We start from the raw sequence: 14,300 nt of genomic DNA on the forward strand, positions 1-14,300 counted from the left end.
GGCCCTTCGGCCCAACATGTCCATGTCGCCCAGTTTATACCACTAAGCTAGTCCCAATTGCCTGCACTTGGCCCATATCCCTCGATACCCATCTTCCCCATGTAACTGTCCAAATGCTTTTTAAAAGACAAAATTGTACCCGCCTCTACTACTGCCTCTGGCAGCTCGTTCCAGACACTCACCACCCTTTGAGTGAAAAAATTGCCCCTCTGGATCCTTTTGTATCTCTCCCCTCTCACCTTAAATCTGTGCCCCCTCGTTATAGACTCCCCTACCTTTGGGAAAAGATTTTGACTATCGACCTTATCTATGCCCCTCATTATTTTATAGACTTCTATAAGATCACCCCTTAACCTCCTACTCTCCAGGGAATAAAGTCCCAGTCTGTCTAACCTCTCCCTGTAAGTCAAACCATCAAGTCCCGGTAGCATCCTAGTAAATCTTTTCTGCACTCTTTCTAGTTTAATAATATCCTTTCTATAATAGGGTGACCAGAACTGTACACAGTACTCCAAGTGTGGCCTCACCAATGCCCTGTACAACTTCAACAAGACATCCCAACTCCTGCATTCAATGTTCTGACCAATGAAACCAAGCATGCTGAATGACTTCTTCACCACCCTATCCACCTGTGACTCCACTTTCAAGGAGCTATGAATCTGTACTCCTAGATCTCTTTGTTCTATAACTCTCCCCAACGCCCTACCATTAACGGAGTAGGTCCTGGCCCGATTCGATCTACCAAAATGCATCACCTCACATTTATCTAAATTAAACTCCATCTGCCATTCATCGGCCCACTGGCCCAATTTATCAAGATCCCGTTGCAATCCTAGATAACCTTCTTCACTGTCCACAATGCCACCAATCTTGGTGTCATCTGCAAACTTACTAACCATGCCTCCTAAATTCTCATCCAAATCATTAATATAAATAACAAATAACAGCGGACCCAGCACCGATCCCTGAGGCACACCGCTGGACACAGGCATCCAGTTTGAAAAACAACCCTCGACAACCACCCTCTGTCTTCTGTCGTCAAGCCAATTTTGTATCCAATTGGCTACCTCACCTTGGATCCCATGAGATTTAACCTTATGTAACAACCTACCATGCGGTACCTTGTCAAATGCTTTGCTGAAGTCCATGTAGACCACGTCTACTGCACAGCCCTCATCTATCTTCTTGGTTACCCCTTCAAAAAACTCAATCAAATTCGTGAGACATGATTTTCCTCTCACAAAACCATGCTGACTGTTCCTAATTAGTCCCTGCCTCTCCAAATGCCTGTAGATTCTGTCCCTCAGAATACCCTCTAACAACTTACCCACTACAGATGTCAGGCTCACTGGTCTGTAGTTCCCAGGCTTTTCCCTGCCGCCCTTCTTAAACAAAGGCACAACATTTGCTACCCTCCAATCTTCAGGCACCTCACCTGTAGCGGTGGATGATTCAAATATCTCTGCTAGGGGACCCGCAATTTCCTCCCTAACCTCCCATAACGTCCTGGGATACATTTCATCAGGTCCCGGAGATTTATCTACCTTGATGCGCGTTAAGACTTCCAGCACCTCCCTCTCTGTAATATGTACACTCCTCAAGACATCACTATTTATTTCCCCAAGTTCCCTAACATCCATGCCTTTCTCAACCGTAAATACCGATGTGAAATATTCATTCAGGATCTCACCCATCTCTTGTGGTTCCGCACATAGATGACCTTGTTGATCCTTAAGAGGCCCTACTCTCTCCCTTGTTACCCTTTTGCCCTTTATGTATTTGTAGAAGCTCTTTGGATTCACCTTTGCCTGATCTGCCAAAGCAATCTCATATCCCCTTTTTGCCCTCCTGATTTCTCTCTTAACTCTACTCCGGCAATCTCTATACTCTTCAAGGGATCCACTTGATCCCAGCTGCCTATGCATGTCATATGCCTCCTTCTTCTTTTTGACTAGTGCCTCAATCTCCCGAGTCATCCAAGGTTCCCTACTTCTACCAGCCTTGCCCTTCACTTTATAAGGAATGTGCTTACACTGAACCCTGGTTAACACACTTTTGAAAGCCTCCCACTTACCAGACGTCCCTTTGCCTGCCAACAGACTCTCCCAATCAACTTCTGAAAGTTCCTGTCTAATACCATCAAAATTGGCCTTTCCCCAATTTAGAATTTTAACTTTTGGGCCAGACCTATCCTTCTCCATAGCTATCTTAAAACTAATGGAATTATGATCACTGGTCCCAAAGTGATCCCTCACTAACACTTCTGTCACCTGCCCTTCCTTATTTCCCAAGAGGAGGTCAAGTTTTGCCCCCTCTCTAGTCGGGCCATCCACATACTGAATGAGAAATTCCTCCTGAATACACTCAACAAATTTCTCTCCATCCAAGCCCCTAATGCTATGGCTGTCCCAGTCAATGTTGGGAAAGTTAAAGTCCCCTACTATTACCACCCTATTTTTCTTGCAGCTGTCTGTAATCTCCTTACATATTTGCTCCTCAATTTCCCGTTGACTATTTGGGGGTCTGTAGTACAATCCTATCAAAGTGATCTCTCCCTTCTTATTTTTCAGTTCTACCCATATGGACTCAGTGGGCGAACCCTCGGATATATCCCCTCTCACTACTGCCGTGATGTTCTCCCTAATCAAGAACGCAACTCCCCCTCCTCTCTTACCTCCTGCTCTATCTTTCCTATAGCATCTGTACCCTGGAACATTGAGCTGCCAGTCCTGCCCCTCCCTTAGCCATGTTTCAGTAATAGCTATAACATCCCAGTCCCATGTACCCATCCATGCCCTGAGTTCATCTGCCTTGCCCATCAGACTTCTTGCATTGAAATAAATGCAGTTTAATCTAGTCTTCCCTTGGTCTTTGCCCTGCTTTCTCAGACCATCTGTCCGGTCATGTTCTGTACACTCTCCCTTACTGCCTTTTGTTTCTGTCACCACTTTATTTCCCACTGACTTCCTGCATCGGTTCCCATCCCCCTGCCACATTAGTTTAAACCCTCCCCAACAGCACTAGCAAACACTCCCCCTAGGACATTGGTTCCAGTCCTGCCCAGATGCAGACCGTCCAATTTGTACTGGTCCCACCTCCCCCAGAACCGGTTCCAATGGCCCAGGAATTTGAATCCCTCCCTCTTGCACCATCTCTCAAGCCACGTATTCATCTTAGCTATCCTGTCATTCCTACTCTGACTAGCCCGTGGCACTGGTAGCAATCCTGAGATTACTACCTTTGAGGTCCTACTCTTTAGTTTAACTCCTAACTCCCTAAATTCAGCTTGTAGGACCTCATCCTGTTTTTTACCTATATCGTTGGTGCCTATATGCACCACGACAACTGGCTGTTCACCCTCCCCCTCCAGAATGTCCTGCAGCCGCTCCGAGACATCCTTGACCCTTGCACCAGGGAGGCAACATACCATCCTGGAGTCTCGGTTGCGTCCGCAGAAACGCCTGTCTATTCCCCTTACAATCGAGTCCCCTATCACTATAGCTCTGCCACTCTTTTTCCTGCCCTCCTGTGCAGCAGAGCCAGCCACGGTGCCATGAACCTGGCCACTGCCACCTTCCCCTGGTGAGCCATCTCCGCCAACAGTATCCAAAACGGTATACCTGTTTTGGAGGGAGATGACCGCAGGGGACCCCTGCACTGCCTTCCTACTCTTCCTCTGTCTGTTGGTCACCCATTCACTATCTCCCTCAGTAATTTTTATCTGCGGTGTGACCAACTCACTGAACGTGCTATCCACGACTTTCTCAGCATCGCGGATGCTCCAAAGTGAGTCCATCCGCAGCTCCAGAGCCGTCAAGCGGTCAAACAATAGCTGCAGCTGGACACACTTCCCGCAGGTGAAGGAATCAGGGATACAGGAAGGATCCCTGAATTCCCACATCCCACAAGAGGAACATGACACGGCGCTGGGATCTCCTGCCATGACTTCACCCTTAAATTAGCTTAAGAACAACTACAGTGTCAAGAGAAATAAGAAGGAAAGAAAAACTACTTACCACTCCCTTTAAGGAGTTTACTCCTTTAAATTGTTCTCAATTTAGAGAATGTTAACTACACTAGGGACCTTGATTCACTAAAAAATAAACGCTACTTCCTATAAGACCTGCAGACCTTCCCTTTCCTTTTACTTCAGTTACTGTCGATAAGGAGAAATACTCACCTGAACCTACTCACCAATCAGGTGCCTCCCCTGTGTCGCGTCCCGATCTGATTCCTGACGTCACTTCGAACTCGGTCGCAGCTCCGCTCGGCTCCTCTCAGCTGTTCTCAGCGCTCTGAAATCCCGCCTTTTATCGGACGCTCCCTCCGCTCGGCTCGGCTCCTCTCAGCTGTTCTCAGCGCTCTGAAATCCCGCCTTTTATCGGACGCTCCCTCCGCTCGGCTCGGCTCCTCTCAGCTGTTCTCAGAGCTCTGAAATCCCGCCTTTTATCGGACGCTCCCTCCGCTCGGCTCGGCTCCTCTCAGCATAGAATCTATTTATAATAGCATTCATTGATAAACTATAATGGAGTTGGTCCTTTTGTAGTCCATTGTGGGTATCTTGCTGCAGCCCAGGACCCCATCCTTTTTTGCAGTTTCTCACCTTTATCTCCCCCACCCACTCAAAGCTCATCTTATCCATGAGACCCATCACCTGCTCCCTCGATCCACATCCCACTCAATTCTTGATCATTCAACTGCCCTTCCTAACCTCATGCTAGCTATTATAGTAAGTGGTTGCCTTTCTCGGGCACAGTGCCCCTCTCATTCAAAACCATAATCGTCACCCATCCCCCTCAGAAAAAGAATCTTCGACCCATCCATCCATCCATCTCCAACTTGGTCTATGCAATCTGTGGTTCTTTCTCCAGTCCTGTATCCCCTCTCAAATGCTCTGTTCCTTGTGAACCTATGCGCTTTCCCTCCTGCCCCACCATTGGTGGCTGGGTGTACAGTGCTCTCAGTCCTGTTCTTTGGAACTCCCTAACTAAATCTCTCTGTCTCTTCATCTCTCTCTCTGAAAACCTCCTCCAACCAAGTTTTTGGTTATTGCCCCAATATTTTCTTTCTGGCTCAATGTTTGTTTTCCTTATCCCTATTTATGAAGCACCTTGGGACATCACTTATGTTAAAGGTGCTATATAAATGCAGCTTGTTATAATTTTTGGTTTATGGTGCAGGAGGCTTAGCAGGCCCCACTAAATTGATGTACAATTTTTGTGTTACTATGTTGCATGAATTTTTTTTGAGGTGGTGAGGGAGGCTGACCACTCTTGATCAAATCCAAGCACACTGCCCTTTCACTTCATATATCTTTGCTGTTTGGTGCTGCTTGCATTAATGAATCCTTAAGTGCCATTTGGCTCTTTGGAAGACTGGTTCTAAGTAACTTGCTATCTGTACGGTGTTTGTGCAAAATATTCCATATTATCCTTTTTATTTGGAGTATTTTTCTATGCAGAAGATCTGGAAAGCCTCACAAATAGCACTTGCACATGATCATGCCATTGAGTCTTTTCTATCATGCAGTTATACTGCACATTTTATGTCACTGTAGCAGTTTCAGATGCTCAGTAACTCAATAATCACAGTAAGACTGAATCCAAACTTGGAACAGGTATGGCTTTTTGTGTTAGGCATTAAGTGACATTGAAGAAGTTTTTTCACAACCCATTGAATAATGGTAAACTATGCAAGACTAACTTTTTTTTAAGTTTGTCAACCTGGAGTTTTAAAAGAAGCCAATTGGTCTGCTGATTTTGTAATGTTAGGAAGAGACTGTCTGAGCTGTCAGCTCTTTTCTAACAGATATTTCAAGCACTGTTGAATGCATTTAAATGTGCATGTACAAAGCTCTGTATTCCCTGACTAGAGGGGTCGTATAACTCAACAGTATCAGCTTTAGGCCACTCAAACAGGTACTGCTGTCAGAAACAGTAACAGCAGTTAAGTCTGCTCATAATTTAAAGTCAATTTTTGTGCTAAAAAAAATTCTAATTATCCAGCAATTTGAATTAAGCAATGTAATTACCACTACAAATTGGGGACTTAGTGCCAAAAAAAATTGACTTGACTTATCAGATGATTCAAATTAAGAGTAGACTACTAGTAAATTTCACTTGCAAAACTTATCCTTGAGAGATGAGAATGGCACCATGTTACTGTTATATTTTGAGTAGAAGTTGACCATTGATCCATCTAGTCTATCCTTCCAAGATCCCATTAAGTTCCTTACTGTGATTCTGTGGCTCTGTCTGCCTGTTCAGTTGGACTTAAAAATTCCACAGCACTATTTAGAGAAGAGTAGAATAGTCCTGATGACCCAGCCAACATTTATCCTTCAACCAACACCATCCTCTGATCTTGAAAGCCATTGCCCCCATCTCGAACCTCCTTTTCCTCTCAAGTCTTTAAACGTGTTGCTTCCCAAATCTGTGCCCATCTTTCCCGCAACTCCATGTTTGAATCTCTCCAATGAGGTACCTGCCCCTGCCCAAGCACTGAAAGGGCCCTAATCAGTCACAAATGACATCCTCTGTGACTGTGATACACTATCCCACCTCGTCCTTTTCGACCCCGCTGCAGCCTTTTGTCAACCACATCATTCTCCTCCCAAGGCCTCTCCTCTGTTGTCCAGCTCAATGGGACTGCCTCGCTTGCATCCACTCTGACCTATCCATATCCAATCATAGTCAGAGCATCTCCAACAATGGTTTCTCTTCCCACTCTGACACTGTTACCTCTGGAATCCCCCAAGGATATATCCTTGGCCCCCCCTCTTCCTCACAGACATGCAGCCCCTCGGTGACGTGATCTGAAGACAAGGCGTCAGGTTGCATGTGCACACTGATGGAATCCAAATCTACCTCTCCAGCACCCCTCTCGACCCTTCCAGTGACTGTGTTGTCAGCCTGTTTGTCCAACTGGATGAGCTGCAATTTCCTCTCATTTAAACATTAAGGCCAAAGTCATGGTCACAAACTCTGTACCCTTGTTACCGATTCCATCTTCTTTCCCGGCCACTGTCTCATGTTGAACCAGACTGTTGGCAACCTTGGTGTCCTATTTGACCCCAGGTTGAGCTTCCAACCCCATATCCTCACAAAGACCGCCTACCTCCACCTCCATAACTCTCGTCACCACCCCACTTCAGCTCATCTATAGCTGATACCCTCATTCACGCCTTTGTCACCTCCTGTCCGGCCTCCCATCCTCCACACTTCATCAATTTGAGCTCATCCAAAACTCTGCTGCCCATATCCTAACCCACTCATTCATCATCCCTGTTCTTGCTGACTACGTTGGCTCCCGGTCCCCCAACGCCTCCAATTACAAATTCTCATCCTCCTGTTCAAATCCCTTTACTAAATGCACTTTTCTGACCAGTAATTTCTCTGAAATTGGTCGGCAGTAAACTTAATAGAAAAAGAAAGAACTTGTATTTCTATAGTGCTTTCATGACCTAAGGACATCCCAAAGTGCTTCACAGCCAATGAAGTGCATCACTGTTGTAATGTAAGGAAAGGGTCCTCACTCCCTGTGGCTGACTTTCTTCCCACCTCTATCCAGACTCTTTCTGGGTTTCTTTCTTAGCTGGACAAGAAGGTAAAGGCTTGATCTCTAGCTCTCCCCCAGCCCCGTCTTTGGATTGGCCTGTTGTATTTCCAATCGAACCGTTAACTGCCCTCCTAGGAGTGGGTTCCTGCCAGCCAACTTACTGTTGAGCTTGCATGAATATAACTATTCCAACATGCCAATCTGAATGTTTACTGCAAGTGTTGGAATATGTTGGCGAGCTGCCTATTGTCTCAAACTGATATGGTAAGCATTTTTGATTGCTGGCCTGCCTTCGTTCCGGAAAGCTCAGCGCTTTCAGCTTTTTTTGTCAAGCTATTAAAATGCTGGAACTTTGGGAATGAATCTTTATAATCTTGAATTTGATTTCATATCAAAAATCCTTTCTAGGCCAAAAAGTCAAAAGTCCCAAAATGTGACAGCTTTGAAGTGCTTTTGGATATTCTGCAGATGTGAAGTGTTTTATAAGTGCAAGTTCTTTTAGTATTCTTTAATGCCAGTAACTTTAAACTTATTCTTTCATTCTTTAATCCTGTGTCTCTAATACAAGAACTTTTTTAGATCTAAATTCCCCATGCCATTGGAAATCTTAAAGATCTCTATCAAATTCTCCCTCATCCTCCTCTTCTCCAGTGAGTAAAGTCCTAGGGTGCTTATAATACCCCCACCCCCATCTCTGGTCTTCCCCTCACCCCCCCCCCCCCGGTCTCTGGTCCCCCCCCCCCCGTCTCTGGTTCTCCCCCCCCCCCCCCCCGGTCTCTGGTCTACCCCCTCACCCCTGCCTCTGTCCCCCGAGCTTCTCTATTGCCAGGGACTGTCTACAGCAAGCTTTCCCTCCTGGTGGCCTGCCTCTCGATCTGGCCGGGTGATGGGCGGGAAATGGAGTACAAAAATTCTGATGAGGTCCTGCCATTAAATTTGGCAGGGCCTCCGTCATCCAGGTATTTCCGGGTTTACCCGCTTCCCTGTAAATATCGGAGCCTATGTTTCTGTGCCCTTTTTAGATTGTATATTAAAATTGTATATAAAGGTGATTTTATAGGCTTTTAAGTAGGGCAGCTAGTATTTAATCATCAAATAACTAAACGGAGGGTAGCAACAGTAAATGAAGGCAGCAATAATGGACAGTATGAGAAGGCAGTCTCCTCTGTTGGTTTGGATGCCACCTCTGTTGCTACAATGGTTAGCATAAAATATACCCCATATAAATTCTTGATCTTTGATTTTCTGAGGCACTGAACTATTAGAAACATAGAAAATAAGAGCAGGAGTAGGCCATTCGGCCCTTCGAGCCTGCTTTGCCATTCAGTATGATCATGGCTGATCCTCTATCTCAATACCATATTCCCGCTCTCTCCCCATACCCCTTGATGCCTTTTGTGTCTAGAAATCTATCTAGCTCCTTCTTAAATATATTCAGTGACTTGGCCTCCATAGCCTGCTGTGGTAGAGAATTCCACAGGTTCACCACCCTCTGAGTGAAGAAATTTCTCCTCATCTCAGTCCTAAATGTCGTACCCCGTATCCTGAGACTGTGACCCCCCAGCCAGGGGAAACATCCTCCCTGCATCCAGTCTAGCCCTGGCAGAATTTTATATGTTTCAATGAGATCCCCTCTGTCTTCTAAACTCGAGTGAGTACAGGCCTAGTTGACCCAATCTCTCCTCATACGACAGTCCTGCCATCCCAGGAATCAGTCTGGTGAACCTTCGCTGCATTCCCTCTATGACAAGTATATCCTTTCTTAGGTAAGGAGACCAAAACTGCACACAATACTCCAGGTGTGGTCTCACCAAGGCCCTGTATAACTCCAGTAAAGACATCCTTGCTCCTATACTCAAATCCTCTTGCAATGAAGGCCAACATACCATTTGCGGTGTGCCTCAGGGATCGGTGCTGGGTCCGCTGTTATTTGTTATTTATATTAATGATTTGGATGAGAATTTAGGAGGCATGGTTAGTAAGTTTGCAGATGACACCAAGATTGGTGGCGTTGTGGACAGTGAAGAAGGTTATCTAGGATTGCAACGGGATCTTGATAAATTGGGCCAGTGGGCCGATGAATGGCAGATGGAGTTTAATTTAGATAAATGTGAGGTGATGCATTTTGGTAGATCGAATCGGGCCAGGACCTACTCCGTTAATGGTAGGGCGTTGGGGAGAGTTATAGAACAAAGAGATCTAGGAGTACAGGTTCATAGCTCCTTGAAAGTGGAGTCACAGGTGGATAGGGTAGTGAAGAAGGCATTCAGCATGCTTGGTTTCATTGGTCAGAACATTGAATACAGGAGTTGGGATGTCTTGTTGAAGTTGTACAAGACATTAGTAAGGCCACACTTGGAATACTGTGTACAGTTCTGGTCACCCTATTATAGAAAGGATATTATTAAACTAGAAAGAGTGCAGAAAAGATTTACTAGGATGCTTATAGGGAGAGGTTGGATAGACTGAGACTTTTTTCCCTGGAGAGTAGGAGGTTTCGGGGGGATCTTATAGAAGTCTATAAAATAATGAGGGGCATAAATAAGGTAGATAGTCAAAATCTTTTCCCAAAGGTAGAGGAGTCTATAACGAGGGGGCATAGATTTAAGGTGAGAGGGGAGAGATACAAAAGGGTCCAGAGGGGCAATTTTTTCACTCAAAGGGTGGTGAGTGTCTGGAACGAGCTGCCAGAGGCAGTAGTAGAGGCGGGTACAATTTTGTCTTTTAAGGGTAAGATGGGTATAGAGGGATATGGGCCAAGTGCAGGCAATTGGGACTAGCTTAGTGGTATAAACTGGGCGACATGGACATGTTGGGCCGAAGGGCCTGTTTCCATGTTGTAAACTTCTATGATTCTATGATTTGCCTTCCTAACTGCTTGCTGCGCTGCATGTTTGCTTTCAGTGACTGGTGTACAAGGACACCCAGGTCCCTTTGTACATCAACATTCCCCAATCTATCACCATTTAAATAATACTCTGCCTTTCTGTTTTTCCTTCCAAAGTGGATAACTTCACATTTATCCATGTTATACTTCATCTGCCATGTATTTGCCCACTCACTCAACTTGTCCAAATCACCTTGAAGCCTCTTTGCAACCCCCTCACAACCCCACCTAGTTTTGTGTTGTCAGCAAACTTGGAAATATTACATTTGGTTCCCTCATCCAAATCATTGATATATATTGTGAATAGCTGGGGCCCAAGCACTGATCCCTGCAGTACCCCACTAGTCACAGCCTGCCACCCTGAAAAAGACCCATTTATTCCTACTCTCTGTTTCCTGTCTGTTAACCAATTTTTCAATCCATGCCAGTATATTATTGCCAATCCCATGTGCTTTAATTTTGCACACTAACCTCTTCTGTGGGACTTTATCAAAGACCTTCTGAAAATCCAAATAAACCCCATCCACTGCTTCTCCCTTATCTATTCTACCAGTTACATCCTCAAAAAAACTCCAGTAGGTTTGTCAAACATGATTTCACTTTCATAAATCCATGTTGACTTTGTCTAATCCCATTGATATTTTCTAAGTGTTCTGTTATCACATCCTTTGTAATAGACTCTAGCATTTTCCCTACTACTGATGTTAGGCTAACCGGTCTGTAGTTTCCTGTTTTCTCTCTCCCTCCTTTTTTAAATAGTGGGGTTACATTTGCCACCCTCCAATCTTCAATTAATGCATCCACTATTTCCATGGCTACCTCTTTTAGTCCTCTGGGATGCAGATTATCAGGTCCTGGGGACTTATCGGCTTTCAGTCCCATTAATTTCTCCAGCACTATTTTTTAACTAATACGAATTTCCTTTTCCTTGTCACTAGTCCATTAGACACTTTTTTTGTGAATTTACTAGTGGCTGTATGCCAAACGTAACTTCAAAAAAAAAATCTATATATCTTCTTCCCAGGAACTGTTTGTTAATTATGAATAACCAGTTAAGAATGTCAGAGATCTGGTGTGTCTCACTAAGTTAGAGCAGATCTTTTTGAAAATTAGAGTCTCGCATAAGTGCTATTGAAAACACGAACTGTGGACGTTAGCTAATATGCTGCTTTACTAATTATCTTTGTACTTTAGTATTACAATCATTTTATTTCAAAAGGCAGGGGAAGTTCTTAATCTTTAGAAAAGCAGCATTGTCATGCTGTCAGTACATGATGATCTTTCAGGGATGAAGTGGAAATTGTTTAATTTGGTAGTACCTGAGGATCAAATGCCAATGTATTGACCAGACTATTAACTGTAGATTCTTTTAAATATATATTCTTAATTTATCTACGCTCTTTAGGGCCTTTCACTAACCAAGAGATGGCAGAATGGTTCCAGGCGGGCTACTTCACAATGTCTTTACTTGTAAAGAGAGGCTGTGATGAGGGTTTTCAGCCGTTGGGAGAGGTTATTAAGATGTGGGGCAGAGTACCTTTTGCTCCAGGACCCTCTCCTCCTCCATTGCTGGTAAGAGGATTTACTTAAGTTAAAGAGAAATGCATAAATATTCATTTATGGTGAACACCTGTGCATCATTTCGAGGTATTGTTTTCACACCCAAAACAAAAATGAATTGTATTGTAAGTGTAGCTCGGCTATGTCCATTTGGATTTGCACAGCAAATGTTGGTTAAAAACATTCTCCATGGGATAACGCTGTGCAATAGCCTTATCTTAGAGTTCTTTAGTTTCAACTTTGACACATTTTTAAAGAAAAACAAAAGCATAGAGGGCATATACTGGGGACTGGTGGTTTATGGAAAATAAGTATGCTGTTCAAATAACATGATTAACATTTGTGTTTTTTTTTTCTGTGAACCACTGGTCCCCAATGTGTGCTTTATTCATGCAACATGTTTTTTGTTTAATTTTTAAGTTAGAATATCTCTGATTGCAGTCAGATTAATAATGCAAGTTGAGTGAGAGGATGCAGAGTGAGGTGCATGATGTGTAAAGTGACAAAAATAAATAGTAATTGTATTGAACAGATCATGTAGGGAGTTGATTGGCAAAAATATTAAACCACTCTTGTCCTGATAACTTGCTAAAATTGTTCAGCTCTGGTTCGATAAAGACATAGACCATAGCATAATTTGTTATTTAAATGTATTTCATTGACTTCAAGTTAAAAATAGGTTTAAAAATCACTAATTTTATTATAGTTAGATGGTTTACTGCTCTTTTCCAGACTCTGAAGAGGTTAGAGCCCTGTGACATGGCCTTTAAGCAGGCCCTTGCTTTGCTGTGGTTCATTCATTGCAGCATTTCTCAGCCACTAAACTTGAAAAGTTGTTGGGCATCTTCAAACTTTTTTCCCAGTAAATAGCATAATTAAATGGTTAGTTCTGCAATTAAGAAAATTTTAATGGAGTATTCATTTAAGATATTGTATGGAATACTTAATTATAGTACTCATAATGTAGTCTTTGGGTGTAATCCATTGAACATTGGTAATAATATGGCTCAGGGGCCACTTCATGGTCACCTGAAACCCTCAACAGACCTGTTGCTCCGTGTGTCTCTAGTCCTTAATTCACACCCTTCCAGGAATAGTGACATTGGTAGAGCCAGGTTTAAGGAAAGCAAAAGAAGGCGATTTTTTTTAAAAAAAGTAAAAGTTTAACAAAAAGCACATGAAGTTGCTTTATGGTTGGCATTACAAATTTGGATCTGCCATTGGGCACTGTCTCAATTTCAGTGCCGTTGGTTGTTTCCTGTAAGAGTTCTGAGCGCCTTGCTTTTTATGGGAGTTAACTCTCACTATCTTATATCTGCATGCATGACTACGTAACCTGGGGGTGCAACAATAATACTTCCCTATGACTTGATCCAGCTATTCATGTCTTTTGTACGTGTACTTCTTCAATCTCTCAGAAGACAAATTGAGTTAATATTTGGTGAGGCGAGACTTGATATAAATCGTCGAGCTGTTTTATTTCGCAGTAAGTGAATTAGAGCGACAGTTGTGATCTGATTCACTTGGTTCAATCATTACAACTTAGTTTAATAATACAAAATGAAGAAAATCTCACTGAGAAAATGTCTGTGAGTTGTCTTAGTCTACTTAAATGGGAGGCCTGCCATTGCCAGCTTTTACTCGTACTAACTACCTCCCACCCAAGAGCAGAATCCAACAGCCCAACTTGGTAATGACCCCCTGCTGAGTTCAAAAGAATAGAGTGTTTGCAGCAGCAATGACTATGAATGATCACTAAAATGTTAAAACTATCTTTTGTTGGTTCCAGCAAGCTGGTTCAGACATCCTATAAGAATACCAATCTGTACAAGAACATAAGAAATAGGAGCAGGAGTAGGCCATACGGCCCCTCGAGCCTGCTCCGCCATTCAGTAAGATCATGGCTGATCTTCAACCCCGACTCCACTTTCCCGCCTGATCCCCACATCCCTTGATTCCCCAAGAGTCCAAAAATCTATCCATCTAAGTCTTGAATGTACTCAACGACTCAGCATCCAAAGCCCTCTGGGGTAGAGAATTCCGAAGATTCACAACCCTCTGTGAAGAAATTCCTCCTCAACTCAGTCTTAAAGGCCGACCGCTTATCCTGAGACTATGTCCCCTAGTTCTAGTCTCTCCAACCAGGCGAAACAACCTCTCAGTTATCTACCTTGTCAAGCCCTCTCAGAATCTTTTATGTTTCAATGAGATCACCTCTCATTCTTCTAAACGCCAGAGAGTATAGGCCCATTCTACTCAATCTCTCCTCATGGGACAACCTTCTCATTCCAGAAAT

General features: G+C 43.7%; 1 protein-coding gene across 1 annotated transcript in view; it reads left to right on the top strand.

Moving 5' to 3' along the window:
- The window catches only part of LOC137331586 (GRB10-interacting GYF protein 2-like), a 156,479-nt gene that overhangs the window by 77,640 nt on the left and 64,539 nt on the right, over positions 1-14,300 (top strand). The window contains exon 15 of the mRNA XM_067995474.1: positions 11,850-12,016. Within this exon, the coding sequence (XP_067851575.1) occupies positions 11,850-12,016 (167 nt within the window). The remainder of the gene's footprint in view (positions 1-11,849; positions 12,017-14,300) is intronic.

The sequence above is a fragment of the Heptranchias perlo genome, chromosome 13 (genome assembly GCF_035084215.1).
Source record: "Heptranchias perlo isolate sHepPer1 chromosome 13, sHepPer1.hap1, whole genome shotgun sequence".
NCBI lineage: Eukaryota > Metazoa > Chordata > Chondrichthyes > Hexanchiformes > Hexanchidae > Heptranchias > Heptranchias perlo.